Source organism: Lepisma saccharinum, chromosome 18 (assembly GCF_977018435.1).
Source record: "Lepisma saccharinum chromosome 18, izLepSacc3.1, whole genome shotgun sequence".
NCBI lineage: Eukaryota > Metazoa > Arthropoda > Insecta > Zygentoma > Lepismatidae > Lepisma > Lepisma saccharinum.
Window position 1 is genome coordinate 10280575 of NC_139246.1, and position 27832 is coordinate 10308406.

The following is a 27832-nucleotide window of genomic DNA, read 5'->3' on the forward strand; positions in this document are numbered from 1 at the left end:
CAAGGACGTCTACAATCTGCTAAGGAGTCCACATTTTGATAAACTAAATGCCCTGGCAGACGCGGTGTCCGATGCGGAGCTGAAGATATTCATGCGAGATAATCGCCGGCGACATTTTGCCCCCCTGCCCCACCCAGCCCCCGCCAAAACACCAAGAAGGAATCTGAGGAGAGGAATCCCTGCACCCCCTCCCGAGCCCCTCCCCGAAGAGGAGTCGCCGGAGGGTGCGTCGGGGCGTCGCTGCTGCGATGTCGCCGCTGGACGAAGGAGGCGGCCGAGAGAAGAAGAATCCACCCACCCCGCACGCCTGGGGAGCGACACAGGAAGTACATGAGACGGATGGAACGGCGCTAGGAGGAACAACCAGTGTTTAATAAACGATCTCAGCTCGATCCCCAGGGAGGACCAAAAAATGCTAAAGAAACAAATTTAATAATAATAATAATAATAATAAATCCCAAAACAAGAAACTGACATCCCGGGAGCTTCCCTTCTGGAGATTTTTAATTTACTTAAGAAAGCTTATCTGATCAAATTAGATCAAATAAATGAATCACCGCTGGAAGCCAGTGGACTCCCTGGGAGTTGAGCTCGGGACTGAGATTAGAATTACAATTTAAGATTATAATTTAACAACATCTAATATATGTATGTTCATTGCGTTCAATTAACTTACACAAGTTGTACGCTTAGTATGGTTAAACATATTCTATTTTTCTTATGTAATATATTAATGTTTATATTTCTTGTACTTTAAACATATATAATTTTAACAGGTGAAGGTAATAAAGGGATATTTTTAGTTTCATAAACATTAATCACTCCCGTTACATTGATTAAATAATTAAATAATAATGTAATAAAACAAAAAGTTATGACCCCTGGTAGTGAGACGGGTGTGATAGGATGCCATTTTATAATGTAGAGAAGCAACGACAATAAAGCATCTTTCTTCACAGGGACATTGCTCCTTGTCCGTCGTGATCCCTTGTCCCCTCCCTGGAATGCAGACGCTGCACTCTTGCATAGATGTGTGCCAGATCAGCAGTTGTGCACGTGGCGGTAACGACCCTAAAGAATTCAAATACAAATACAAATATCACACTCCAAAATTTTAATTTTATCTCTTCTTTCTAATTAATGAATAGCAATCAGTGTGGGTGCAGGATGCGGCCTTTCTTTGGGCTCCCTGCTCTGGTATGCCAGACTGGGGTTCTGGACTTGTGAGTTGGGTTCTGTGGGTTTGATGAGGAAAATAATCTTGTACATCAAACCGCTCTGGAATGCCGGAACGGAATCCACTGCTACTCCAAGATTATGCATGCTTGTCTCACTGCCAGGGAAACGTTATCGAGAATGTTATTGAAGATGTTCTTCATGATGTTGTTAAAATAATATTATTAATATTGTTATGTAATGTAATGTCACTCACGAGGTTCATGTCATCTGTTCTGGATTCCAGAACAGAAATAATATCACATAAAGTATTGTATACATCAATTATATCATGTATATATTCCTTGTATTACATTACAATTTATTATTATTATGCCTATTTTAAAATGCAAATAGTAATAAATAGAGGAAATAAAGTCGGGGGAACCGTCAAATTCAGAGCAACTGACGTCCTGGTATATTTTTAGGAACCAGGACAATAAGACCAGACCCTCGAATGTAGGCGGGAGGAGCCGGGCTTACTTCGGGGGTTCCCCCCTTATTACATGTATTGAATAGCTGTATATTTGTGTATGATTGTTGCTTATAGTTGATAATTGTCTAAATTATATGATAATGCAAATTCAGTATGTAATGTAATAATGTAATAAAGGGAATTATTATTATTGATCAGTTCAAACTCTTCCTCCACTTGCATTGTAATCCACTCTGAAAAAGTAAACACACAACTTGCGATCTGTTTGCACTCAATGTGTATCCTAGGACACATTAAACAGTGCGGCACTCGATAATCACTCTGGTTTGGATCCCACTTTAAACTGTATATTTATTTTGTCCCGCTTAGTTCATCAGCATAAAATGAACTAAAAACAAGCTTTACGAAACTTACGTATTTTCAGATTAATCAACAATTTATTGTAGGTTTCAGGAGTATTCTGGAGGTCAAACACTCGCTCCGCCAAAACTTTTCCTCTCGTATTCCTACATTGAGCATTGCGGTTTTTTTAGTTTCTTTTTAACAGCAGCATGCTAATGGTTCTGAAGAAAAGCAGGGATTATATGGCTTTGCGAGATTCAAAACAATGAAGCTTATTCCTTCGCACTGGATGAGTCTTTGCAGTTATCGGCAAGCGAGAGCTTTCCAGACGCTAGACTAAACACTGGCGCCAGCTGCAGCGTAAACACAATGAGACCGGCTGGAAGTTAGAGCAGCAGGTGGCAGAAGGGAAATCATCGGCATTTTAAAGATAACGCAGTTTTGTTGAAGACCGAACTTTTATCAGCAGTGTGAAAAAAAAAATTATCCTTGCATTATCTTTTACCATGTAACAGACAATAATACGGGCAATATTTCCTATCCAGACAGCTGCATTCAAACAAGAAAGAGAGACATGAATTCTGTAATTATCACATTACCATGCACACCAGTGGCGGATAATGAGCTGTTGTAGGAGAAGGAAGGGGGTCACTTTTCTTTTACTTATCATGCGGTTTTTGTTCTTATGACCGGCACAGTTGGGAAACACAGTTGGGAAACGTATGAAGCGGGAAACTGGAGTTGCAACATTCGATGTCAACTTTTGAGGGAAACCTAGATGACAACGCATTAAGGGGTTGACGGTCTTTAGTTGGCCTATGCGGCTTTGATTATCTGTAACAGTTTCCCTTTTTTTAATGAAGTTCTACAGGGCACAAAGAATATGCTTTTAATGAAAGTGGTTACCGGAAGTTGTCGGCTACCAGGCCAAAAGTTGCTCGCTCACGGGAAATTGCTGTATCTCGAGCTCCAAGCCAGACAGATGGGTGAGACTTCCAGGTGCCACGCATCTTGTATTTTGGAACATTCGTGCGATCTTATCTCGCATTTCTCGTCTAGCACTGGTGAATATTTCCAAGGTGGCGCATTCAGCGGGGAAAGAGCTTGACCTCCCATGCACATTGACAAAGAATGTCAATGTCCAGCAGGCATTTCGGGCTGCTTCCCTCGAGTTGTCAGCAGCTCTTAGGACAAGGAAACATGTCAAGGTCAAGTTAAAAATAACGTCCAAGCTCTCTCCACATTCGATCTTCTCCTGTCGACTTACGCATAAGCAGGAGTCTACTTCGAATTAAGTGCGGAAGGGTCTTGTAAACAACTTCGTATTAAAAATTATCCGTATTTCGATTTATCCGTACTGAAATACATTATAAATCCTATCTTATCGGCTAAGGAATCGAAAGAACTTCGGATTAAAGGGTACTTCGTATTAACCAATATCGTATTAACGAGGTTTTCCTGTACCTTTATAGTGATCTTACATTCTTTATTTGTGTCTTTGAATGCACACTTCTGATTTTTACATAATATATATGTATCTTTGAGTTTATAAATGTTTATTTTTTTTATTATTTCTTTGTATTCATACAATAATAAGTTGTTACTTAATATATTTGTATCTTTTAGTTTAAACATTTTTATTATATTTGTTTATTTTCTATTGCACAATAATAAGGTCGGTTCTTATGTACTATGTTTGTGTCTTTGAGTTTACAAATGTGTATTTTTTCTTTACATGCATACAATAAGAAGTTGTTGTTTATGTGATGAATGGCTGATGAATCAATAGTAATATTAAATAAAATCAAACTTAATTCCTATAATAGGGATCGGTAATATAACTAATAATAGATAGAAAAGTAACCCAAAAAAAATATTAAAATTTTAGTTACATGAGAAGGCATGCAGGGAGACTCAGTCACCCCAAGAATGCAAGCCAATGGAAATGTGCCTCTGGTATATAGACAAAGGTAGACAGAAGAACGGTGCCTTCCTCCCTCGGTAGCAGAAACTCCAGTGGAAGAATACGAGAGCTGATGGCAGGATCGCACCATTCATGTCTCAACACGGCAAAGAAAGCTTGGTGACAAAGTGCCCAAGTGTGCCCGCTGCAGAATTAAACTGCAAGCCCAGTCCCAATTAGCTATCTAAGCATAAAGTAAGCTTAAAAAACAAACTTTTGACAAAGGCTGGACCTACAGTTTTTGTTATATGGTTTTTTCATTCATAATTTTTATTCTTGCTGTAGAATGAGTCCTAATTTTATACTTTAACTTTCAGAGTGGTGTTATTGAATGTGTACCAGATGCAAAATCTCGTGACCAGCTTGGGCGCCAGACTGACATTGGAATGTACGAATACTTCATAACGAAATATGGTGATGAAACCACAAAGGAATTCCAGGTAGTATGAGGAGTGTTTTTACTTTTTTACTGCACGAATGTGCAGTGTGGTTGGATTTGCTTAGTTGAAATGAGACTTCTTTAAAAACTAATCAAAAAGAAGACTTAATCAGAAAGAGAAAAAAAGAGAGAGCCATGCTTTGCGTGGCCACACGTAGACCCTATTCCACATGTGGTGTTCCGTATAATAACAGATATCCCTTGGGAGACCTGTTAAGCAACAGACTAACTTTAGCGTAAAATCTAGAAACGGTACTTAGTGGAGGCCTTGATAGGCTTGATGGTTCACTACAATGATAGCAGGTCAAGCACATTTGAACGACACATTTATTCAGAAAAGAACATGACTTGTGGCATAGCCAGCACCAAACATGAACATTTCACTACACAAAGAACACAAAAGAGATATACAAAAGATTCTGTACTTATCAGCCATTTTCACATTATACCTTTCATACCTGGGGGCCACACACACTATTTCTATTCATTCAGTCATGATTTCATTTTAGTTTAGTTCTTTGTCTGAGGAAGACCCCGATACAAGGTTGAAACGTTACATGTTAAGTGTTTTTATATCTTAATAAACTGCCTTGGTCAGCAACTTAGTGTTTATTATCTTTGTGTATATTATGTTCAACATAAATGGAACTTCGGCCAGTCCTGTGATCAACAAATAAATAAAATGAAATGAAATGTAAATAAATAACTTGTATGTTTTGTTGATTACATCCCTTTTCTACTTTAGGCTAATTGCAATGATGGTGAAGGGTGATTGATGAAGTGATAAGGTAAAGCTACCCCCAGAACAGATGGAGATAACATTTTCAGATAGGACACCATATTTCAACGTATCTAGATCTGTGTTTAAAGTTTAATCCATCCAAAAATATTGTTGCCATTAGGACTGAGGTGATACAGATAAATATCAGTCTCAGAAATTATCAGCAAACAGTTTTCTGGAATGCAGGTGTCACATCGTTTGCAATGATGCCCCATGACACTTATGCAGAGTCTATGTATCCTGAAAATTTTATAAAATTCAAAATACAGTAAAACCTCGTTAATCCAGACCCCGATAAGCTAGACTTTGCTTAATCTGAACAGGCAAAAGGGGAGAAAAAAGCAGAATTCAAAGTTTTAAATATGGCTAGAAGTCAACAAGAGAACTTCCCAAAGAAAAGGCAGTCAACCACTCATGAAATTCTGTTTCCCGCAGACTTTGTACTGTACTGTATAGTGTATTTAGGCCTATGCCCTTTAAATACACCATAATCAACGTGATTTGTTGCTATAAACAGAGTTTTAATGCACTTTCTACTGTTCTAGGTTATTTCAGTTAATTCAGACTTTCGTTAAACTGGTCAACTTATCCTCCCCCATTAGTCTGGATTAACGAGGTTTTACTGTATTGATTATTTTTGCAAACACATTGTTCAGCGAAATACATTTTGTGATTAAGCATTTATCTTATATGAAATTATAAATCAGAACTCTGATAGATTGACATAGTTCTAATGGAAAATTTACGTATGACCCCACTTTAAATTTTAATGATGTTCAAGTATTGGTACCATTAAGAGTACTGTATGTTTTTCTCTTTCATATCCCTAGAACGCACGAAAGAACTTTGTCAAATCCATGGCTGCTTATAGCGTGATTGGCTTCCTGCTCCAAATTAAAGATCGCCACAATGGAAACATCATGTTGGATACTGACGGCCACATCATTCATATCGGTAAGTACAAACTTGGCAGAACAGTCCTTCGAGAGTCTGGGTGTATCAAGCAGTTTTCCACCGAGTTATGCATGATCAGCATATCAAATTCCACCATCGCCACTGTGTTCTTGCTTTCGAAACCCAAGTCCACCACTATTGCCTTCAAGTAGCTGCCCAATTCTCCTCACGCGGGTCAACACTGAAATTTTGAAACTCTGAGGCCCATAGTGCCAAAGGTGAAAGCAGTAAACATTAATTTTTAGTTTGGTGCAAGCAGCTCAGTGTGCGATGGAAATCACTAAATTTCTGGATTGATTCTGCATCATGAGCACCATGAGGGATCTACTCGAAAAATAAAAAAAGTAAGCATGCTGTATTCTAGAATCTACAGATAATTGCAGCACTCTGTACACTGACCATTCTTATAAAAGAACACTTGGCAGTCACTAGATTTTCAATGGACCTACTTTATTTTACACCTTTATGGAGTGGTAACATTATTTATAATCATGTTTTTTGTAATTCAAAGTACCATTTGATATTTTAAAATTGAAATAAATATTTTGGTGTAACACCAAATATATATAGGCCCATCTAGTTTGCTGCACTTTTTGACTCTCTTTCCACCGAAGTGTTTAGTTGGTTACACGGTGCAACTCTGTCTCCACCGTTTGCAGTATGTTCTGGGTCGGTGTATGTGTGGTGTATGATCCCGTGGGGCGTGCTAATTAATCAAGTGAACGTTTAAAGCAGCAGACAGGCATTTGTTTAATCTTCTGAACTTGAACACCGCTTTCCGTATACTTGGTTGAATGTCATTTCCTTGCACCACCCTGACACTGGAATGCACCTGCACTACACAGTGTGTCAAAAAGTGCAGTAAACTAGATGGGGCGTATGTTTGTTCATTAGTTTTGCAGTTAAGTTCATGTGATTGGTGGTGAATAGAACTCCTTAAGTACTGCCCACTTGTTTATTTTATCCTGGTGATACATATTTAATATTTGCTAAACTGGAAGACCTTGCTTGAATTGTGTTAAAAGTTCACTTCATGCTCAGATAAATTAATTGGAACTGGACATGCAGTTGAAAACAGGAAACTAATCTCTGCGCAATGTGCTTTACTTGGGGATTGAATCTGGTTTATTAGTGGGGAGGTTACTTCAGAGGTTTGCTTTGAAATTGATGAAGTAGAAAACAATCATGAAGAAATACCTATGCTTTACTTGGAATTTGTTCCCGGAATTTCTGTTATAGTGGTCTATTATGCTAAACACTATGCCACTATATATATATATATATATATATATATATATCAATACAGTAAAACCTCATTAATCCGGACTAATGGGGGGATAAGTTGACCGGTTTAACGAAAGTCCGGATTAACTGAAATAACCTAAAAAAAACAGTAGAAAGTGCATTAAAACTCCGTTTATAGCAACAAAACGCGTTGATTATGGTGTATTTAAAGGGCATAGGCATAAATACACTATACAGTATAAAAAATCTAAATATGCTGACCAAGACAGTAATTTATTTTATTAAAAACATAAACTAAACGTAACGTTTCAACCTTCTAGCAAGGTCTTCTTCAGACTCTGTATCAAGTACAAAAGTAACAAGATACAAAAATAGGGCATTATATATACACAAACATTACTCCCTCCAGACTATTAGAAAGTTTTTTTGAACTTTCTAGCAGGTGGCTTTCACTTGCCAACTGTACTTTCACCTAAAAGGCTAAACATAATTGCTTCCATATAGAATGTGGTTGGACACATTGCGAGTAATGTTTGTGTATATATAATGCCCTGTTTTTGTATCTTGTTACTTTTGAAGAAGACCTTGCTAGAAGGTTGAAACGTTACGTTTAGTTTATGTTTTTAATAAAATAAATTACTGCCTTGGTCAGCATATTTAGTTTTTCATAATCATGGAAACAAGGCTTAATGGTATAATTATACAGTATAGTACAAAGTCTGCTGGAAACAGAATTTCATCAGTGGTTGACTGCCTTTTCTTTGGGGAGTTCCCTTGTTGACTTCTAGCCACATTTAAAACCTTGCTGCTTTTTTTTCCTTCTGCCTGTCCAGATTAAGCGAAGTCCGGCTTATCGGGATCTGGATTAACGAGGTTTTACTGTATATCAATTTGCAGTATCCTAAAATGACACCAAGCACAATTGTTTCTATTCATGTGTGTATCCTTTGAGCATTTTTTTTTTTGTGGGCAAGCTTTTGTTTTTCACTTGTTTTTCTTTTCTTCTTTTAGTGTCTTTCTTTTTTTTTTGTGTCTCTAGTATGTAGTATATGTATCCCGTGGGGTTAGGTTAGGTGGAAGAACAGCCATAGGCTGAACCTTGCTCTTTAATTGAACTGAATAAGTGTTTAATGTAGAATAGTTGAATGTATAGTAATAAAAAATGCATGAAGGCAGTCTTGGTTTTAAAACTTTAGTTACTTCTTGCTTTTGTTGTTAATGCAGTATATAATTTAGTATATTTTCTGGAGAAGTTTTCTGCTATTTGATCAAAACACAGGTGAATGTATACTACACGAAGGTGCCTGAAAACCTTTAATTTTGTAATTGTGATGGACTACAATAATATAGACTGTTAGTAAGAACTCAATTGATTAAACTGCTGGCACATTTATTGTTGCTACTTCCCACATTATTGAGGTAACTGTACTTCGATTTTATCTTATAATTCATTATTCAAAGAAAATCTTGTGAAGAGCTTCATAAAATAAAATGTTTAACATAACTGAGTTCCGTACAAGTAATTTCTTGATAAACCAAATGTAAATTCATCATTGCTGCATTTTTATTGTTCCATGTCACTTCATGGCATTCTTTTTCTCCTCTTTGAATAGATTTTGGATTTATGTTTGAGAGTTCCCCAGGTGGAAACTTAGGCTTTGAACCAGATATAAAATTAACCGACGAGATGGTGATGATCATGGGTGGGAAAATGGAAGCGGCTCCCTTCCGGTGGTTTATGTCTCTGTGCGTGCAGGCATTCTTAGCCGTTAGGTGAGTACACTTATTCAAAATGAAAATATCGTTTTCTGTTAATTTTTGTATCTTGTGTACAGTCATGCATACTAGGGGTGCAACATATTTATCAATATCCACCTATGTAGGCATATTGGTGTAACGGTAAAAGCGATAATTTTACAAATTCGATATGTCTGTAAGTATCTTATAATTTAGTGCAATATTCTGCCATATCGTATAGTTTTTATGGATATAAACATATAATCTCCATGCCCTACCTTTTTTAAAAGTAAATATCTAAATTTGCAGCTTCTTCTGCATTGATGTCGTCTAGTAACATGTAAAGTTTGTCAGAAAAATTACAGGATTGATCTTTTAGTTCTCAAAGGGTATGGTCCAAAAACATTAATAACTAGTCACAAATAAATAAACCTGTACTTTTACAGCAGGGTTGTTAAAGGTCCAAGAGCCCATAAATTTTAATGGGTTCCACTCCAGGACCGGAACCTTTTTTCTTGCACAATTTAAATTCTTCCGTAAAAAATGTTCCTGGATCGAATTGAAATTCATTCTGGAAAAAAAGTTCCTGGACTGTATTTAAATTGATCCAGAAAAAGGTTCCTGGACCGAATGGAAATGTTTTAAATTTGAAAACGTTATACACTGTCTGGAACTCATTTACGTTTGCTGATATTCTCTCCAAGACCGGGATTGAATTTATTTACAATTCCTGGACCAGGGTTGACCGATCAAAAGTTTCCTTCTAAAAATGTCCGCGAGTACGTTTTACATTAGAATGTCACACTGCGGTTGTAGAAAACGTAGCACAGGCAATAAATCAAAACGCTGTTGTTCTCTCGTGGGCCACGTTCAAAAACTCCCTTGTCGAAGAGTTACTGTACGTAACGCAATGGACTACATTCAGTTCAAACAAACTCGTCACATGTTGCTCTGGCCTCTGATCCAGGATCGAACTTCATTTCTTTAAATGGGAAAAAGGGGGGGGGGTGCATGTGGGGTTAGAATCTTGGGCTAGAATTTCACCAGGAATTCAGTGGTGAAATCAGATTTATGAAAGTTGGATCCAAGATGGCGGACGTTGTCATGACATGCAACAAAAAGTTTCCCCCTAGGCCTAACATATTACTACCATGACCAATTGCTGCAATATACACTCCCTTTCATTTTATAAGGGGGGGCAGGGACTTTTGACTCACCCTGTACATTCAATCTTGATGGTCTCATCTTAACAAAATGTTATAAAATTTTCCACAATTTTACATTTTCCCACATTTTAATTTTTTCGACCTCGGTCCCTGGAGAAACGTAAAATCGAGGTTCCACTGTACTAATGTAAATTTTGCTGTTTTTGACCAATTTCTCCTTGTTGTAACTTTGTTATCCATGGAATATCAAACTTTCTTTTTTCCAGGGACTCTTCATTGAGAACTCTTTGTGCTGTAGTTTCAATTTTTTTATTAAGTCCCCCACCAGAGATATTGGGTCTCAAATTAAAAAAAAGAAATGAAAAAGAAGCATTTCCAAAGAGCTATAAATAAAAGAGGAAACCAGTAACAGACCTCGAATATTTTTTGCTAAAACTTTGGATGTATCTAGGTATATGATTCCTCTAAAAAAAATTATAACTGATATTACATTACTTCCCTACTAAGAAAAATTCTAAACTTTGTGTTTGTTGAAATTGGAATATCAGTTTTGACCATTCATTTCAGCCATGTGCATTAGAGATGGTAAGAGAATGTACAGGGCATGAAATGTGCTGAAAGCAATGTTTTTTACCCCAGCTTTCTGTAATTTTTTTTAGCTGAGTTATCAAATTTATCACAACTGTCTGCAATGGACAAAAGTGCCGGAAGACATGAACAAATGGCCACGATTTTAAAACAAAGTCATACATATAAAAGAACTAATGCCTGTTTTAAACTACCCGTGCATAGGGGTACAACAACAACAAAAAATGACTTAAAAAATTGTCAAGTAACCAGTGCTGGACCACTTCATGTGGATTGGTCCAAACTGTGATGTTGAAACATGTGAATTAGATGTTTTTAGTAACCTGATATGTTTTTGTCAGTATGCATTTCCTTGCAAGTGGTCCTGCATAACCACCACCAGGTGGCAGGGCTGACCCAGCAACACTGTTCATCTTGTCGACTAGTTCAGTTGGAGTTACACACAAGTGACATGATGGATGCAGAGATTTAACATTGTTATGGTATCAGCTGATATAGGTGTGTCGGGAAAATCACTGATATTTTTACCCATTTGATACATCAATAAATAGTCTAGAATTTAGTACAGAATTCTGCCAGGTTTTTTTGTAAAGCCTAAATACATAGTTTGTAGTCACCTGCTTTATGAATTGTATGTTTATATTCATAAAAATAACAACAAAGTTGCTTCATTTTACTGTAAATTACAGGCTATTTATAGATATATTGGATTATTAAAATTCTGCCCAATTCTGATAGAATACTGATGAATATGTTCTATCCCTAATATTTCTATTCTGTAGAAACATCTTGGCTCTGACATACACAGTCCAACAATTAAGTAACGAGACTGATTTTATATTGTGGAAAGGAAACAAAATAATTGAACATTGCCTGTTTATTACTCAAAGTACATCCCTCCTGCATCAATACAGCAATTGGCACGGTTGGCCAATGATCGATATGACATCTGCAAGTCTTCATGTGGTATGACTTGAAGATTGGACGTCACAACCTGTTGGATGGTCCTGCGTTCATCGAAAGTGCACAATTTCAGCAGCAGCTTCACTTTCGGGAACAGAAAATATTCACAGGGGGATAAATCTGAAGAGTAGAGAGGAAGATTCAACACATTAACTTGTTTTTGTACCAGTAATACCCAGACAAACACTGCTCCCTGGCACCATGCATTATCGTGGAGCAAGAATCAACTGCCCGCCTCAGAAAACTGAGCTCGGAGAGGGTCAGTTCTCTTTCATAATCATTTAGAGCACTACGATAGCAACAGCCAATTACAGTTTCATCCTCTGCAACAAATACATTATGAATAATGCCTTTCCTGTAGTAAGAACCACAATATTGTCTTCACCGTTTGATTTTTCAAGCTGCATTTTCTTCTCTCTTGGTAAATTTAGCGACTTCTATCCTGCGATTTGTCGGTTTGTACAAGAACTGTAGTGAAAATGCTCTGTTTTGTCCACAACAATAGAATCCAAGAGATGTTTATTCCCGCAAGCAGTTTTCAGAATGTCTTTCATGAAACTTGATGTTCACTCGCTGCTCCATAGCGACGACACCCTTGCACCTCCTTCACGACATGGCGACATAATTCCCAGCATGCCCATCGCAAGTTCATGAGGTGTTGCCAGGTTATGGATTATGGACCACACTACATCATGAACGCGTTACTTCACAGAATGCACATGTGGGACAATATAAAATCAGTCTTGTTACTTAATTGTTGGACTGTGTGTATATATAATTATTGTTATAACTATTTTTACAGCTTGTAACTTTTAATACGAGTGTCATTTTTTTTCTTAGGCCATATCAAGAAGCTATCATTTCCCTGGTATCCTTGATGCTGGACACTGGCTTGCCTTGTTTCAGAGGACAGACAATAAAGTTGCTCCGGGCAAGGTTTGCACCTCAGGCCAGTGAAAAGGAAGCAGCGAACTACATGCTGTCTGTCATAAGGAATTCCTTCTTAAACTTCCGAACCCGAACGTACGATATGATTCAGTATTATCAAAATCAAATTCCATACTAAACACTGTTCTTGATATGAAATTCTGTGGGTTGCTATTAAGAATATATATTTATGTTGGGTATTTCATGTAGGTATTGTATATATTGAGTTGTAACATGATCTTGTTGTATTTGGCAACAATCTAAAATTTTATTTTGTTATCTTGTAAGAAATGTATATTTTTTTTTTCGAAATGGTCATAATTTCTTTGTGAACTCCCTGTATGAATCATCCTACTTCAATATCGTTGACAAATCATAATGTATGTTGATATGTGTTATGTTGTGTATGTATGTGCAGAAGTTTGATAGTGGTTATGTTTGTGTACTCATTTCTAAATCTAAACATTTTGTATTTTTCGTAACAGTTTCATTCTTTAAATGAAATAGTAAACATGTTTTTTTGCAAATAAGCTTAAGTTGTATTCTATTGTGTTATTCTGTGTGCTGTTGTGAAATGCCTCTTTTAGATCTGAGCAGTTGCTTATAACAGTTAATATCTATGCAACTAGACACTTCAGAAGCCCTGTCTAGTTCGTTGCACTTTTCAACTCCCTTTGCATTCACGTGTCTAGTTGGTTGTGAGGTGCAGCAACACCGAGTCATCTACTTTGTTGATTTGGCATCTGCAACATTTGCACCGCATTGTAGAGCAGTGTACAGTGTACGTGATAAACAATCAAATGAATGTTGAAAGCAGCAGGCAGGTATTTGTTGAAACGTACGAAACTGAACACTGCTATTTTTGCGTATAGCGTCTACTTGGTTGAACACAATTTCCTTGCACCAGCCTAAAGATGGGATGCACCTGCACTACACTGAGTGTCAGAGTGCAGCAAACTAGACTGGGCTGAAATTTTTGTTACCTTGCAAGCAGTGGTGTTGAGTCAAAGATGTGTACTATCTCACCACGACACTGGTCCTAGGCTTGAAGGTAGAAAACTAGATCTGCATGTAAGTAGTTAGCTGCTTCGCTTTTTCTCAGCCTCTTCAAGGAATCCACGTTGCCATGCTAACTGTGGCTAGGTTGCAAGCTCCTAAGAAATCAGGTTGCTAACTCCAGAATCACCATCCTCTTGTTGATATGAACAATTTTATTCGCAATTTCTATTCATTTTTTCTTCTGTGTTTTGGTCTGTGTTCCAGGCTTCGCGCACAAACTAGGTATCCTTGAATTTACACTTTTACCTGCAAGGTATGCAAAACACTAGAACTTTACAACGAAAGTTGTGTTGCATAAATTAACTTCATTAATGTAAACTAAAAATTAAAACTAAATTTTTTTATTTAATTTGAAATTGCACTATTATTGTGTCTGCAAAATATTGATAGAAAGTAATATCTTATGTATTATAAGTACGGTTTTATAAACTCAAAAAGTAACTTTTTTGTTATTGCTATATGTCTGGTTTTGACATAACCAAAAGAAGAATTTTTCTTTGTCCTTGTGAAACTGTAATTTCATTTAACGAAAGCAAATTTATTTTAACCACATTATGTTCCGAAGTGTATTAATATTTTGTTAGAGATTGTTTGTCTATTGGTTACCTTGTAAACGAATCAAAATGTCGGGGTACTCTTACAGGTCTCTTCTTCCAGATATTCACATTATCTTGTATTTGAGCACAGTCAGCAGTGTGCCCAGTAGACTTAATGTCTTTGCCAGTCCTTGATTTTTCATCGTCACGCATATAACGTTTATCTTTTTAAAATTTGAAGCCTATGTTGCATCACCCTTTCACCCAATAGGCATGCTACTGACTACAGTGGATCACAATCGGTGGCGAAAACTCCCAAGTGCCCTGTCTATGGGGTGGGTGGTCAGGTTGTATTGAATTTTTTTTTCCAACAGTGTGAAAAAGAAAGTGTCATACATACATGCTTGAAATATGAGGAGAGTATGGATGTTTTTTACCTCCTACAATCCCCTCTCCCTTCCCTTTTCAAAGAAAGTTTTCTCCACTCTTCATGCTTGTAAAAATGTGCATACAAGCTACCTGTAATATAAGAATTAGTTAAAAGTCTTCAGAAATAATAATTAAAAATTGTTGGAATGAAAGTGTTGCACCACATCAAGAAAAAAATGTATATTTTGTATGCATAAAAAGAAAATGAAACAAAATGTAGTTATTATATAGAGTATATTATTGTTATATTTGACATAAAGACTGTCCTCTGTATACTCAATTAATAATCAATTTGTGTAATTTTTGTTATGAGGTTTGTGTTCACATGTACTTATATGTTAAATTTGTAGAGAAAGAATATTTTAATTCATTATTGTCCTGATGCATTTATGCAAAATTTCTGTTATTTGTATTTTAGTGCAGTGTTTGTAAATTTTTGTGATATGCATATTTTTATGTGTAGGACATGCTTCAGTTTTAGTATCACATTTTTTTTTTGTATATGTACTACAGAGAATGCATTAAATATGTATTTCTTCCCTTGCTTTTTTGTGCAACTTTGCTCAATCTATTGTTGAATTTTATAGTTATTCATTCATATAAAATACGTAGGAAAAATGTTTAAAGGAAGTATTTATGTAATGTTATGTAACTTTATGTAGTTAACATGAAACAAATCCAAAAACTGAGTTTACAGAACAAAGAGAATCCATCGTAATAAGAGGATAGAATTCAAAATTAATAGTTAATTTCAAACATTTGAAATTAAGGTTACATGCAATTTAATAATTTTGTTAATCTGTAAAGTCTACGTAAATAAACAACTAGTTTTTTTTGCATTTGTATTCCGTAATTCATGTCTCATTTGTTAGTACATAAAGCTGTGCATTTATTGTGTTAATTTCATTTATGTATACATGTAGGCAACAATTGTGACTGCCTATTGCATGTTACATGAAATATTACCCATATAGGATGTGATTTTAAAGTTTCGACACAGAAGTAATTTGTGATAATGGCAGTGATTTTGAAAGTTAACTGTATCCATATCATATGACAGTACTTTGTAGTCAATATATAAGGCAATATATGGTAAAGATCATATATGTAGCTTCAATGCTCTGCAATCATTTCGTAAAATATTATTTCTGGTTTGTTGTTAAAGCATATTCTTTCATTTGATGGATATTTATTCTTCTATTCTGTTCTGAAACAACTGTTACAAAGTATTAAGGATGGGAAAAATTTATCGGTTCTCAATCGGTATCATCTGATATTGACATATCGGTGTGTCAATAAAATGAACTGATAATTTTATCGATCCAATATTGCATGTGATTGAGTACAAAATTTTGCCGTTATTATTTTTATGCATATAAACAAATACTTCATAAGCCCCTTTTTTTACAGCAAAAATCTAAATATCCTGTTTCTGTTTCAAAGGTTAAACCCATTGTGGTTACAAAATTTAATTGACATTATCAGATGTCTGGATATCCATGGAACTTTTGCAGTTCTATATTGAATTGGTAGAATAATCAGTTTGGTATCAGTAAATTTTATGTTAGTACTATATTGGTATCAGTGAATATATTGTATTGATCCATTATGTATTTTTAATAATTATAGTTAAGTAGGTTCCTTTCTACAACATAGCAAGTTGTTTTGAATGGACTGGAGTTTGTGTGGTCAATTCATCATTATATTTTTTTTCAATTCCATTTGACATTTTCCACACAGAATGTGCAGAATTTAGTAAATAAAAAGTAAGAATTGCCCATATATGAAATATGTGTCACATGTCAGTATAATATAAGAAGTAAATAGAATAGTTATACTATATTATTTTCTGTATGTTAATGTATATACTGGTATGGAAATATACAAATACCATTTCTTTGTTTCTATTTAATCCAATGAAGAAATACAATCAAAGAATGGAGTTAATAACAATCTAACAATTGAGCAAAATTAAATTGTATACTGGAATTTTTCCTCCTCATAAAATTATTATGTATCAATTCTTATTTTGGCACATTAATGGTGTATTTTATTCAGTGTATGGATCTCATTGCATGAGTTACATGTAGGTGAAGAAGAGAATAATTTGTATATTCAATTCTACGAAAGATGGCTCATGATATTTTGTAGTGCATGTAACGTTAAATTGGTATTAGGGTGTGAATGATTGTGTGGCATAAGAGAATGTTGAAGAATCTACATACCTCGCCCATAAAAAAGAAATTTGAACATGGACAAACTCTGGTAGATTGTGGGTGTGTTCTGAAAGTTGCAATAGTTTAACGTGTTGAACAAGTGATGGTATTTGGGCGTTCCTTAAGTCCTCTTGAGAAGATTGTGAAGTTCATTGTGGCACTCATAAAATCATTTTTTGTGGAATGAGTGAAGTTTGTTCGTGCATGAAATGCAGAGTGGAAGGCAGATTGTTTTATAAGAAATCACTGTTACTTGCTGAAAATGTATGTACATGGTTGCTTCAAACTGCGCTAGTGCAGAAAGTACATTATATTTTGAACAAAATGCAATATCAAGCAACATGCATAAGATGGGTGTGCCTTAAATGTTCTTAAAATGCATAAGAATGTTTGCAGTAGAATTTATTTTTGCCAAGAGAATTAGTCTGCTACTGGATGCCATGTGGAAATTTCCCCTTAACAGAATACTGCTTCCTCCCCGTTGGCGTAGTGGAAACGTGATTGCCTTGTACTCAAGGGGTCCTATTTAATCAATATAATACCGCAACTGAGTCTTTTGCATAGTGTGTTCCTAAAGTAGGTGAAGTAATTGGTTTTCCCAGATTTACAAGATCAGTTATTTCCATTCAATTTGTGCATTTCATTACAAGTTCTGTTGAGTTTTGTTTTAAGCCCACTTTTATGCACAGATAGGCTAATAGGGACTGAACCTCCAGTTTAAAGTAGGATCCAAACCACTCCTCCAGTGGGTATCGAATCTTGGACCCCCTGGTTACAAGGCGATTTCATTATGACTTAAGGAATGTGCCCCTTAGTGTACAATAATATAATATTATAATATATGTAAATATTAATTTCCTTGCAGTATAAATAATGAAAAAAAATTCTTGCCACTTTTCAGAAATGTTTTAATATTTTGACGTGTGTTTTTCCATAACAATTCAATCACTTGTTCAATGAAGTGACAGAAGACTGTGATATAAGAATGGTAATGTTTGTTGCAAATATTATTGATGTTTGTCACGTTAATATATTGTGCAATAATAATACACGTGTGATTTTTTTAATGCTTCTCCATTTTGTGTATTTTTTTTTTTCATATATGATAATGTTCTCAACTAATCTTACATTAATAATACTGATAAGTTCTTAGCACATGTCCTGATTATCATAGTAGGATTTTTAAAAAATAATTACATTCATTTTCTGAGACAAAGGTGTATTTTGTCTTAGCATGTATCGTTGCATATCTGATGTAAGGCCATAAGCACCAGTTGAAAAATTTTGCACTGCTTTATATATCAAGAATTCATCTAAGCACCAGAAGTGCGAAAATGTTAATTTTTTACCTCCAAATTTTAGAAACTTTTGTGTCTGTATCTATACTGCTGGACAAAAAAAAACCGGACACTTGCATTTTTTGTGATAACGCAATGGGTCGATAAAAGCTCTGGTACAAGGGCTAACTAAATGTTGCAGAAACTGAATTAAGTACGAATGCATAAACAAAGTCCGAGCCTATGAATGGTGCATATGGTACTACATGATCTGCCGAACATTCTGTAATATACCTGCGAGCTGTTATTGCAATTCAGATGTCAAATATTAAAGTGTCCGGTTTTCATTGTCCAGCAGTATATAATGCTGAACACATATTTTAAATGTGGAAAAAAAAGATAGAAAAATGCAATTGGTGCTTAGGCCTTTATGTGAAGTAAGCAATGAAATCTTCTTGTAGTTCTTAACTGCTGTCACTGAATAGACTGCATTATGTTAAAATAACCTTTTTACTATGTTACAGTCGTTTTTAATCTTAATTAATTTATTCATCAACAACAGTTTTAAACTGCAGAAGATATGTGTTCAGCGTTCAGGCATAATTCAGGTATATTTTAAAAATTCTACTATAATTATACTAATAAATACTTTATCAATGCAGAAGCAGAATTACTGTTTACTTTGTACATATATACATAAACACTACTGTTTGTTACTTTGAAAATATATTGAGACTGATTTAGTTAAATGCTTCCATGATTTGCATTCAGTAACTGTGTCGGAAATAACTTTTATGAATTAAAAAGTTTCAAAATTTAAAAAATCTAAGTCATCAAAATTTGATTTAATTGTACAGTCACGGACACTGCCGGCTTGTAATGAATACATTGACTTTCAATAGAATCATTACAAGCCGGCAGTGTCCGTGACTGTACTAAGTGTAGGACAAAACTGATATATGCAAAAAAAATTAATCGACTATATATTTCTTCTTTTTCCACAACTATACTGCAGAGAGAATAAACTTTATGCTACTGGATTTATCATGTTTAATAATGTTTGGTAATTTGAAGCCAAGAGTGATTTTTGATTGTGCTGTCAGGCATTTCATCTAATTGTCAGTCAATTTGTCATTATGATAAAGTTATAAAGACATGGAAGCAGCACAAAGTACCCAAAATACAATAAGATGTGAAATGAATTGCTTGGCCAAAGAAATATAAATGATATTATTAATTATCAAACCATGTAGCATCACTAAATATTGTAACTCAAAGTTACAACCTCAATTTACAACTTGCATCCACTAATTTTGAAGACTGATTCATTTCAATTGTATATCAAATCTGTTGTCCTTATAGGTAAATTTTATGTCGGTGTTATCAAAAATTGCATATGGATCCATCCCCAATTTAATTCATATTCAAACAAACTTAAGTGTTTTTGTTACCAAATAATGTTGTTCATATACTACTTATTTGAGCATTTTTCAAAGAAACTGAATCCAATTTCTTCCTGCATTTCCTTGTTTAGAAAATTGGTGTGTTTTCTAAGATACATCCTTAAACCCCCTGCAGATCACACTTTTAAAAACAGTTGTCTAGCTGAACTTGAATAATTGAGCTAATCTAGCATTATTTTTTTTTTCATTTCTTCAGTAGCTACTTATGATATTAACTGAATAATGGTTTCTATAATTTTCATTCTTGTATATAAATATTTTGTGTGGTAGAAAATTAATTGCAAGATTACTTCTAATTTTTCCTATTATAATAAATACGCATTTACCAAATGAGCATTATAATATGCTTGATGTTATTGGACTCCCTGTGTTGTTAGATGAATGACTACCAAAGAAATATTACAAGTAATTAATTGTAGACTGTAGACATAAGAGGAATGTAGAAGGACTGGATATCAAATCTTTGCTTATTTTCCAAACATTGTGAAATACACTACAAATTAAGTTTTCTGTGTGTGTTTACATTGCAAGATTGTAATAATAGCTACCTGGACATATTGAGGTATTGAAGCTGTAAATAATGCTACAGAATGTATTTTTCCATTGGACTGAATAACTATGTACATTCCTTAAATGTAAATATTGATGTAACGTGAAACTACACAAACATTGTGGATTAAAGTTAATATTTGTTTAAATACGTTGTTTTTTTAATCACAAAATCCAGTTTTACACACAATTTAGATACAGACTTAATTAAGATTGCACACTTTGCAAAATTCCGATGATTCCGGAAATGTGTTAGCTGGATTTCTGTGCAGCCTGCAATATACCCAGACTCCAGGAAAGTATTATTCAACCCGAAGTTTTCTGAGATTGTTGTGATGCAACCATTCAATCTTAATCGTTAAGATATTGTTAGAGATGTATTCGAGGATTGGGGCATAAGTTGGGACGTGAAGTTTTCATTGTAACGAAGACACCGAAAAGTTGAGGAATGCATAATAAAGCATTTAAAATGTATTTGGGTAGGTTAAGGGGGCAAGTTTTCGATGTTTCGGAATCACGAAATAACACGAATTATGCCATTTTTGTCTGTTTCTAATTTTAAATGTGTTTCCAGGGCTGGTGACCAACTGCATTGCAATATTCAAAAATATATTGGAATTTTAAAATAGCTGATAATTAGCTAGAAAATCCTTTTTCGTACAATACTGGTTCAAAACTTAAAATTTGGTATAATTCCCGGGATAATTAGATTCCATGAAAACATTGCTTTGCACGTGGGGAGATTCTGCAAATAGTGAGTGGTATTGGTGAATAAATTACAACTGATATTTCAGTACAGATACAGCAGTGGCAGTATTGGCTCAACCCTAATTGTTATCTATAGTTAGTCTAGAGCAGAGATCGCCAAACTCCCAAACCATGGAATTAACTACTATCCACATTTGAAAATACATAGCAAAGTACATGGAATAAATAAAAATATTAAAAATTGTTTCTTGGTTCATAAGAACTTTAACATGTACAGGGTGACAAGAAATAACCCGTACAAAGTTTGGCGTATCCTGCCAGGAATGTAGTGTACCGCAGCCAAATAATTGTTGTCTTATTGGATTCTCCATAGTCTTTTGTAACTGTACCTGTTGTTTCAGCTTCATAACGATTACTTTCTCTGTGTTTCAAAATGTCAACCAAACGCAGTGAAATTTTGGAACTGTGGCGTCAAGGAAAGTGTCAATGTGAAATTGTTCGTTTGCTGGGTGTTCCAAAAATGACAGTCTCAGACACAGTTCAGTGATTCAAGGAGCTCGGTAATGAAGGCGACCGTCCCGGAAGAGGAAGAAAGCCTACCGTCAACACGTCCCAGAACCACAAGATCATCAAAAAGCAAGTTCAGCGAAATCCGAGGGTCTCCATGAGAAAAGTCGCCCGTGAGATCGGGATCAACCGCGAATCGGTGCGGCAAATGGCAAAAAAGAACATCAACCTCAAGGCGTACAAGCTCCAAAAAGTTCAGCTTCTCACGGACGAAAACAAGCGCTTGCGACTCAAAAGATGCCACCTTCTGAAGCGCCGGGCCGCAGGTCAGCGATGGGAGCGCATTCTCTTCACAGACGAGAAACTGTTCACCTTGGAGCAGGCGCACAACCACCAAAAGAACAGGACCTGGTCTGCAGAGGCTCCCGATACCTCAGCCATCGTCGAACACCGCCAAAAGCCGCAATCGGTCATGGTGTGGGGTGGAATTTGCGCAAGCAGCAAGATGCCCCTGGTTTTCGTGGATCAAGGGGTCAAAATCAACCAAGAAGTGTACCGCCGTGACATTCTCGCGAACGTCGTCCTTCCGTGGGCCCAGCAGCTCTTTGGCGATACACAATGGACATTCCAGCAAGACTCCGCTCCGGCCCACAGGGCGAAAATGACGCAAGCGTGGTGCAGAACACATTTTCCGGACTTCATCGCATCGACGGAATGGACACCCTACTCGCCGGATCTCAACCCAATGGACTACAGTGTCTGATCGATTTTGGAGGCCAGGGTATGTGCTAAACGCCACCACAGTTTGGAGTCGCTGAAGCAATCACGACATCATGAGTGGAACCGATTGTTGCCCAAGGACCTGCAGCCCATCGCCCAAAATTTCAAAGCCCGTTTGGATCTCTGTATCGCCGCCCAGGGAGGCCACTTCGAAACCGGCTGAACATCTTTTTCCTAAGGTCCCATGTCATTGTTCTTCAGTGTTGTTTTGCTCAATTGTTTCTGTTTAATAAATTTATGATCACAAATATTAGTATGGGTTATTTCTTGTCACCCTGTAATGAAATTATTCTTTAATAGGTGGATGGGGCAGTAAAGATGTGCCACGTTAATCTCTAATTGCAGGATCTTGGGAAAACTTTTAGATCTTCTCATTTACTAACTTCTGATATAATTGTAGATAATTTTAAGTTGATGTCTTGTCTCCCGCAGCCTGATAGGTGTATTGAATCAATTTATGTTATTTTGATTCGTCATTGCATGAAAATTTGTTCTTATGCCTCTGGTTGTTATTGAGATACCAATATTTGAAGGGATCTGGTGTAAAACATGGTAAGTGACATTTTGATCATTTTTGAGTTACAAAGTAAAATGTCCCATTCTTAAATTTTTGAGTGAAATTGCCATGTTATGCAATTTGCATTGGATTTAGTGAAGCTTTCTGAAATTGGTAAATACAACTTAAACAATTTATCCACGGTAAAGGTTCTAATAACTTTTTTCTTAATTAACTCAGAAATGACCAAAATGTCACTGACCATACTTTACACCCGAACCCTTCATTTGATACAGTAACGCACATAAGATTCTCTTTTTCAACCTTGCTTAAAATGTTCTTATTTTTATTGGTGCATGAGTAATCTTCAATATCAAGATTTAGTTGTTTCATTTTGTCAAGATTCCATTTGTCATGTGAGTAGAATCTACGTAAGGACATAACTGCAAAAATGTCTCAAGATTGCTGCCAGGACTGTGTGGCATGTAACTGACCATTTACGAGCTACTGATAACCTATGATTAATTATCAGGCTATCCTTGTTCTAGAGACTACGTTAATTACTTTAGGAAAAAGAATTTAATTTTGGTATATACTTATCCGGGGTAGATATTACTAAATTTTGCTATAATTATGTATTATTTACACTAGTTACGAACATTACTCAGTATGGAGGAGGTATCACATAAAAACTCACCACTGAAACTGGTGTGTTTGCTGTATGCTTTGTGGTGAAAAGATTAATCTGATGTACAGTGGGATCCATAAATATTGCTCAGCAAATTGTCCATGACTATTTTCGTTGGTTTTTATCTTCATCCTACGTATTCTTAAGCAGTGTATTTTTACGTATACTGGTTCAGAGGTTGTAAGCAGATTGTTTGGTGTTTTGTGTCAGTTCTTGAAGTTCTCATTGCATAAAACAAAGGGAGTAAACGTGGTGATGGACAATTTGCCTGGTAATACTTATGGATCCCACTGTACTACAGTTTAAGGTTTCAAACTTGATTGCGACTAAGTGTGAATTTTCATCTAAGTGCTCTGGTTTTCTTACATATATCACCTTTGACTGGGTGCCAAAACTTTGGGGTTGGGACAAGGACAGTTAATTTTTTCTTGGTAGATAAGGGATAGCATTAAGAGACCATACTGGTGGGGCAGAAAGTAGGGGGAAAATCCTCCCCCCCCCCACACACACTGCCCTAATCGCTGCTACTGTACATACACTTTCATGTACATTAATTGCCCTAATGACTTGGTCTGGAAAAGTGTTTAAAATGTATTTGGGTAGGTTAAGGGGGCAAGTTTTTGATGTTTCGGAATCGCGAAATAACTCAAATTATGTCTTTTTTCAGAATAACACCAAATTTCACATTTTAATGCAAAAAACGCTGCAGAGATATGCAACAAACTGGAGATAACACTTCTTCTGTTCAAAAAGAACTACCTGAAGATCTGTCATTTGTAGTCTATTTCGTGATAGTTCGATTCAAAAGAGATTGTCATGCTTCATTTGTTGCAGTTTGGCGCAGACATGACTGAGTACAGAGGGATTTTTTCACATTAGGAAAATGTGATGTGTATGATTTTGTTCAAATATTTGGGTGATATCCTTCAATAAACATTTCACTGGCTGATGAGATGAAATAGTTTTCCAAATGGAAGAAATTTGGCCATTTCTCACAAAAGTAAGCCTTAATTTTTTTTCAATTAAAACTAAAATTGTCTGAATTTTCCAGAACTAAAGCAATGTGAAAATCTTAAACTTAGGAAGAACAGTAAAAATGCATGTCAAAATAACACCGAATGTTGTCCTAAACGGCTAGAAATAACACCGAATTGCAGTAAAGAAGAACATTGAAATTTAGGGAAAAATGAAACAAAAACTTCACGTCTCTAGGCATAAGTCATGGCGACTAATTTAATTTTCTGAAAGAGACATTGCTATCACAATTTGATAGTACAAGGGTCATTCAAGGTTGACTGAGACTTTTGTACATAAAAAAAAATGATAACTGTGGCACATAAAATGTTTGGAGGATGTAATGTAATCCTTCAGTAGTATCCAGCATGATACATGACATATTTTGTGCATGCATAGTAGCTGTAGTGAACATGGCAGCAAACGGTGTTCTGTAGATGTTAGAACAGTGGTACATAATCAAATTCCTTGCAAAGGAGAACCTGAAGCTAGCTGAAATTTTGAGAAAACTGCAAGAATGGATGAATTATATCAACAGTTTGGCGAAGAACAATAGTTGCTGGTAAATGAACTGCATGGAACATCCAAGTTGTTATTCATATGTACCGTATTTACTCATGTATAATGCGCACTTTTCTCCACAATTTTTGTCCCCAAAAACCGTGGTGAGTATTATGCACGGAATAATTCAGACAGCCAACATGAAACCGTACAGGTTAATTCCATTATTTTGAGACACTTGCATTGATTTTTCATGTTTACGGAACTCTATCATGTTATATATCATTGTACAGCTTAAATCCTGCAGTTTCTGTATATGGAAACAGTATTCCATACAAGATAACGACACGAATGCGAAATGCGGTTGAAATAAGTTCATCAAAAAATGAAGAAACATTCTGATTTTTATGGTACTTTGGATGAAAGAAAATATAAGAAAAAAAGATCATGAAAATTAAAATGTATTACTGGCCAAATAATATGACATACATGAAGTGTGTAAATTCCTTAATGGAAGAAATCTTGTGTTGCTAACTGCTATTTGGAAGGTCCTGAATGTGCCTCATATAAATGTTACATTAGTCACGGAAAAAAAGTATATATTTTGAAAAAGAAGGAATGAGCAATTGAATAGGTATGACGTCATTCACTCTTGATCAGCATAGCAACAGATTTACAACCTACAACTAAGAAATCCATTTCTTGAAACTGGATTGTACTGCGCATTATATACGAGATATATTTTTTTGTCACTTTTACCCATCCAAAACCAGACTGCGCATTATACACGCACGCGCACTATACACGCATAAATATGGTATTTTTTTTTTTGGAGAAAGGGTCGGAATTAATGTTTACACATTGATAAAGGGTGCTGTACAAAATGCTATTTGCAAGAAAAGACCGTGGATGTTGTCTGGAAGGGTCATGTTTAACCATGACAATGCCCAGCTCCACACAATCAATTTGACAGCAATTACTCTCCCCGATACAGCATGCGAGGTTTTGCCCTCACAGTCCAGACTTGCCCTTAGTGATTCTCATGAAAACTGACTAGACAGTGGACACTGCATGAGTTACAGGCAGAAACTGGCATTGGGAAACAATACATCCATTGTTGCTTTCAAGTAGCTCCCCAATTGCACTCATGATGTTAGGTTCACATTAAAAGTTGAACATGTTAAACAAGTTGAGACAAATGGCCATTTGGTGTTCCTAAAGATGATTTTTGTTCAAGTTCCCTCTCATAGGAAACTTAAGAATGGGATTCAGGTTTTATCCATGAAAATAATCTGCTACTTGCAGACTAGAGTGCTACAGAGAGAGAATTTCCTTCGAGCATCAAATAGTTCGCATGGACGACGCTAGATAGCATACACAATTTAGCAAAATTAAACAGACAAAATGAGTGCTACGAGGGTCACTATTTATATTTTGAGCCTAACAATGAAAAAACAGGAATTTGGCATTGAAAACTGCTTTATTGTTTTTCAAAGTATTCTCCTTTATGGTCAATACACTTTTGCATTCGTTCGAACCATTTGTCAAAGCAGTTTTTCCAATCTTCTTGAGACACCTCCATAATATGGTTTTTGAACGCATCAACGGCATATTCCGCCAACGAAAATCGTTGTCCACGCAATTTATTCTTGACATTCGGGAACAAGAAGAAGTCATTGGGTGCCAAATCAGGACTGTACGGCAGATGGCCCATCAATTCGATTCTTTGACTGTCCATAAAGTCGGTTGTTAGACGAGATGTGTGACAGCTGGCATTGTCTTGATGAAGAATGATCTGACGGCGTTTGTTTGTTTTCCGTATTTGACCGAAGACCTCTGGCAAACAAATTGTTGTGTACCATTCAGAGTTGACCGTTGTACGTTCCTCTAAAGGGATAGTTGCCACATGACCAGTTTTCCCGGAAAAACAGGCGACCATTTGTTTCGATGTGCTTCGAGCGCGAACAACTTTTGTTGGATTGGGTTCATCTTGAAACATCCATACAGTCGACTGCTGTTTACGTTCTGGCTCATATGCATATATCCATGATTCGTCACCTGTTACAATCTTATATACGTCTTTTGAAGCACCACGATTGTATTTATTGAGCATTTGTTTGCACTAATTGACGCGAGCGTCTTTTTGAGTTTTTGTCAAATTGTGTGGGATCCAACGAGAACATACCTTTCTCACAGCTAAATTATCATGTAATATTTTATATATGCTGGTGGAACTAATGCCTATGGTTGCCTCAATCTCACAGTATGTCACATGACGATCTTGCAGTATTAGGTTTTGCACAGCATCAATGTTTTCTTGAACAACAACTGATTTTGGACGACCTTGGCGAATCTCGTCGGTGAGCTAATGGCGGCCATGATTAAATTCGTTATACCAGCGTTTCACAGTGACAAAGGATGGGACTCCATCGCCAAATGTGGAAGTAAGTTGATCGATGCACTCTTGTATTGATAACCCACATTGAAAATCGTAAAAAATCATCGCACGAAAATGTTCACGAGTTAATTCCATTTTATTGTTGTCGGGTAATCTCCAAGGCAACATAAACAACACAAATGAAGCTATTGACAAAACATTTGAAGTACGTTATGGTCAATAATGCCAGACGATTCCGTGCAAACGTCAAATCGCGCCTAACTTCAATCAGTGTTGCCAAGGCTCAAAATATAAATAGTGGCCCTCGTATACACTCGAAGCCCAGTTGTACACATATAACCATAATTTGTGATAGTGAGCTCTCAAATATAGATAATGAAGTGAAGGATACAGTGAAATTGAAACTTAAGTGAATATAGTATAGTTATCATATCCATATCTTTTCAGTACAAGGT

The 27832-nt window shown here is 35.9% G+C and overlaps 1 protein-coding gene across 1 annotated transcript in view; it reads left to right on the plus strand.

Moving 5' to 3' along the window:
* Positions 1-19141, plus strand: part of Pi4KIIIalpha (phosphatidylinositol 4-kinase III alpha) — a 131000-nt gene extending 111859 nt beyond the window's left edge. The window contains exons 36-39 of the mRNA XM_083140110.1: positions 4274-4396; positions 6007-6130; positions 8989-9148; positions 12670-19141. Of these exons, the coding sequence (XP_082996236.1) occupies positions 4274-4396; positions 6007-6130; positions 8989-9148; positions 12670-12895 (633 nt within the window). The 3' untranslated portion in view covers positions 12896-19141. The remainder of the gene's footprint in view (positions 1-4273; positions 4397-6006; positions 6131-8988; positions 9149-12669) is intronic.
* Positions 19142-27832: the final 8691 nt, after the last annotated feature.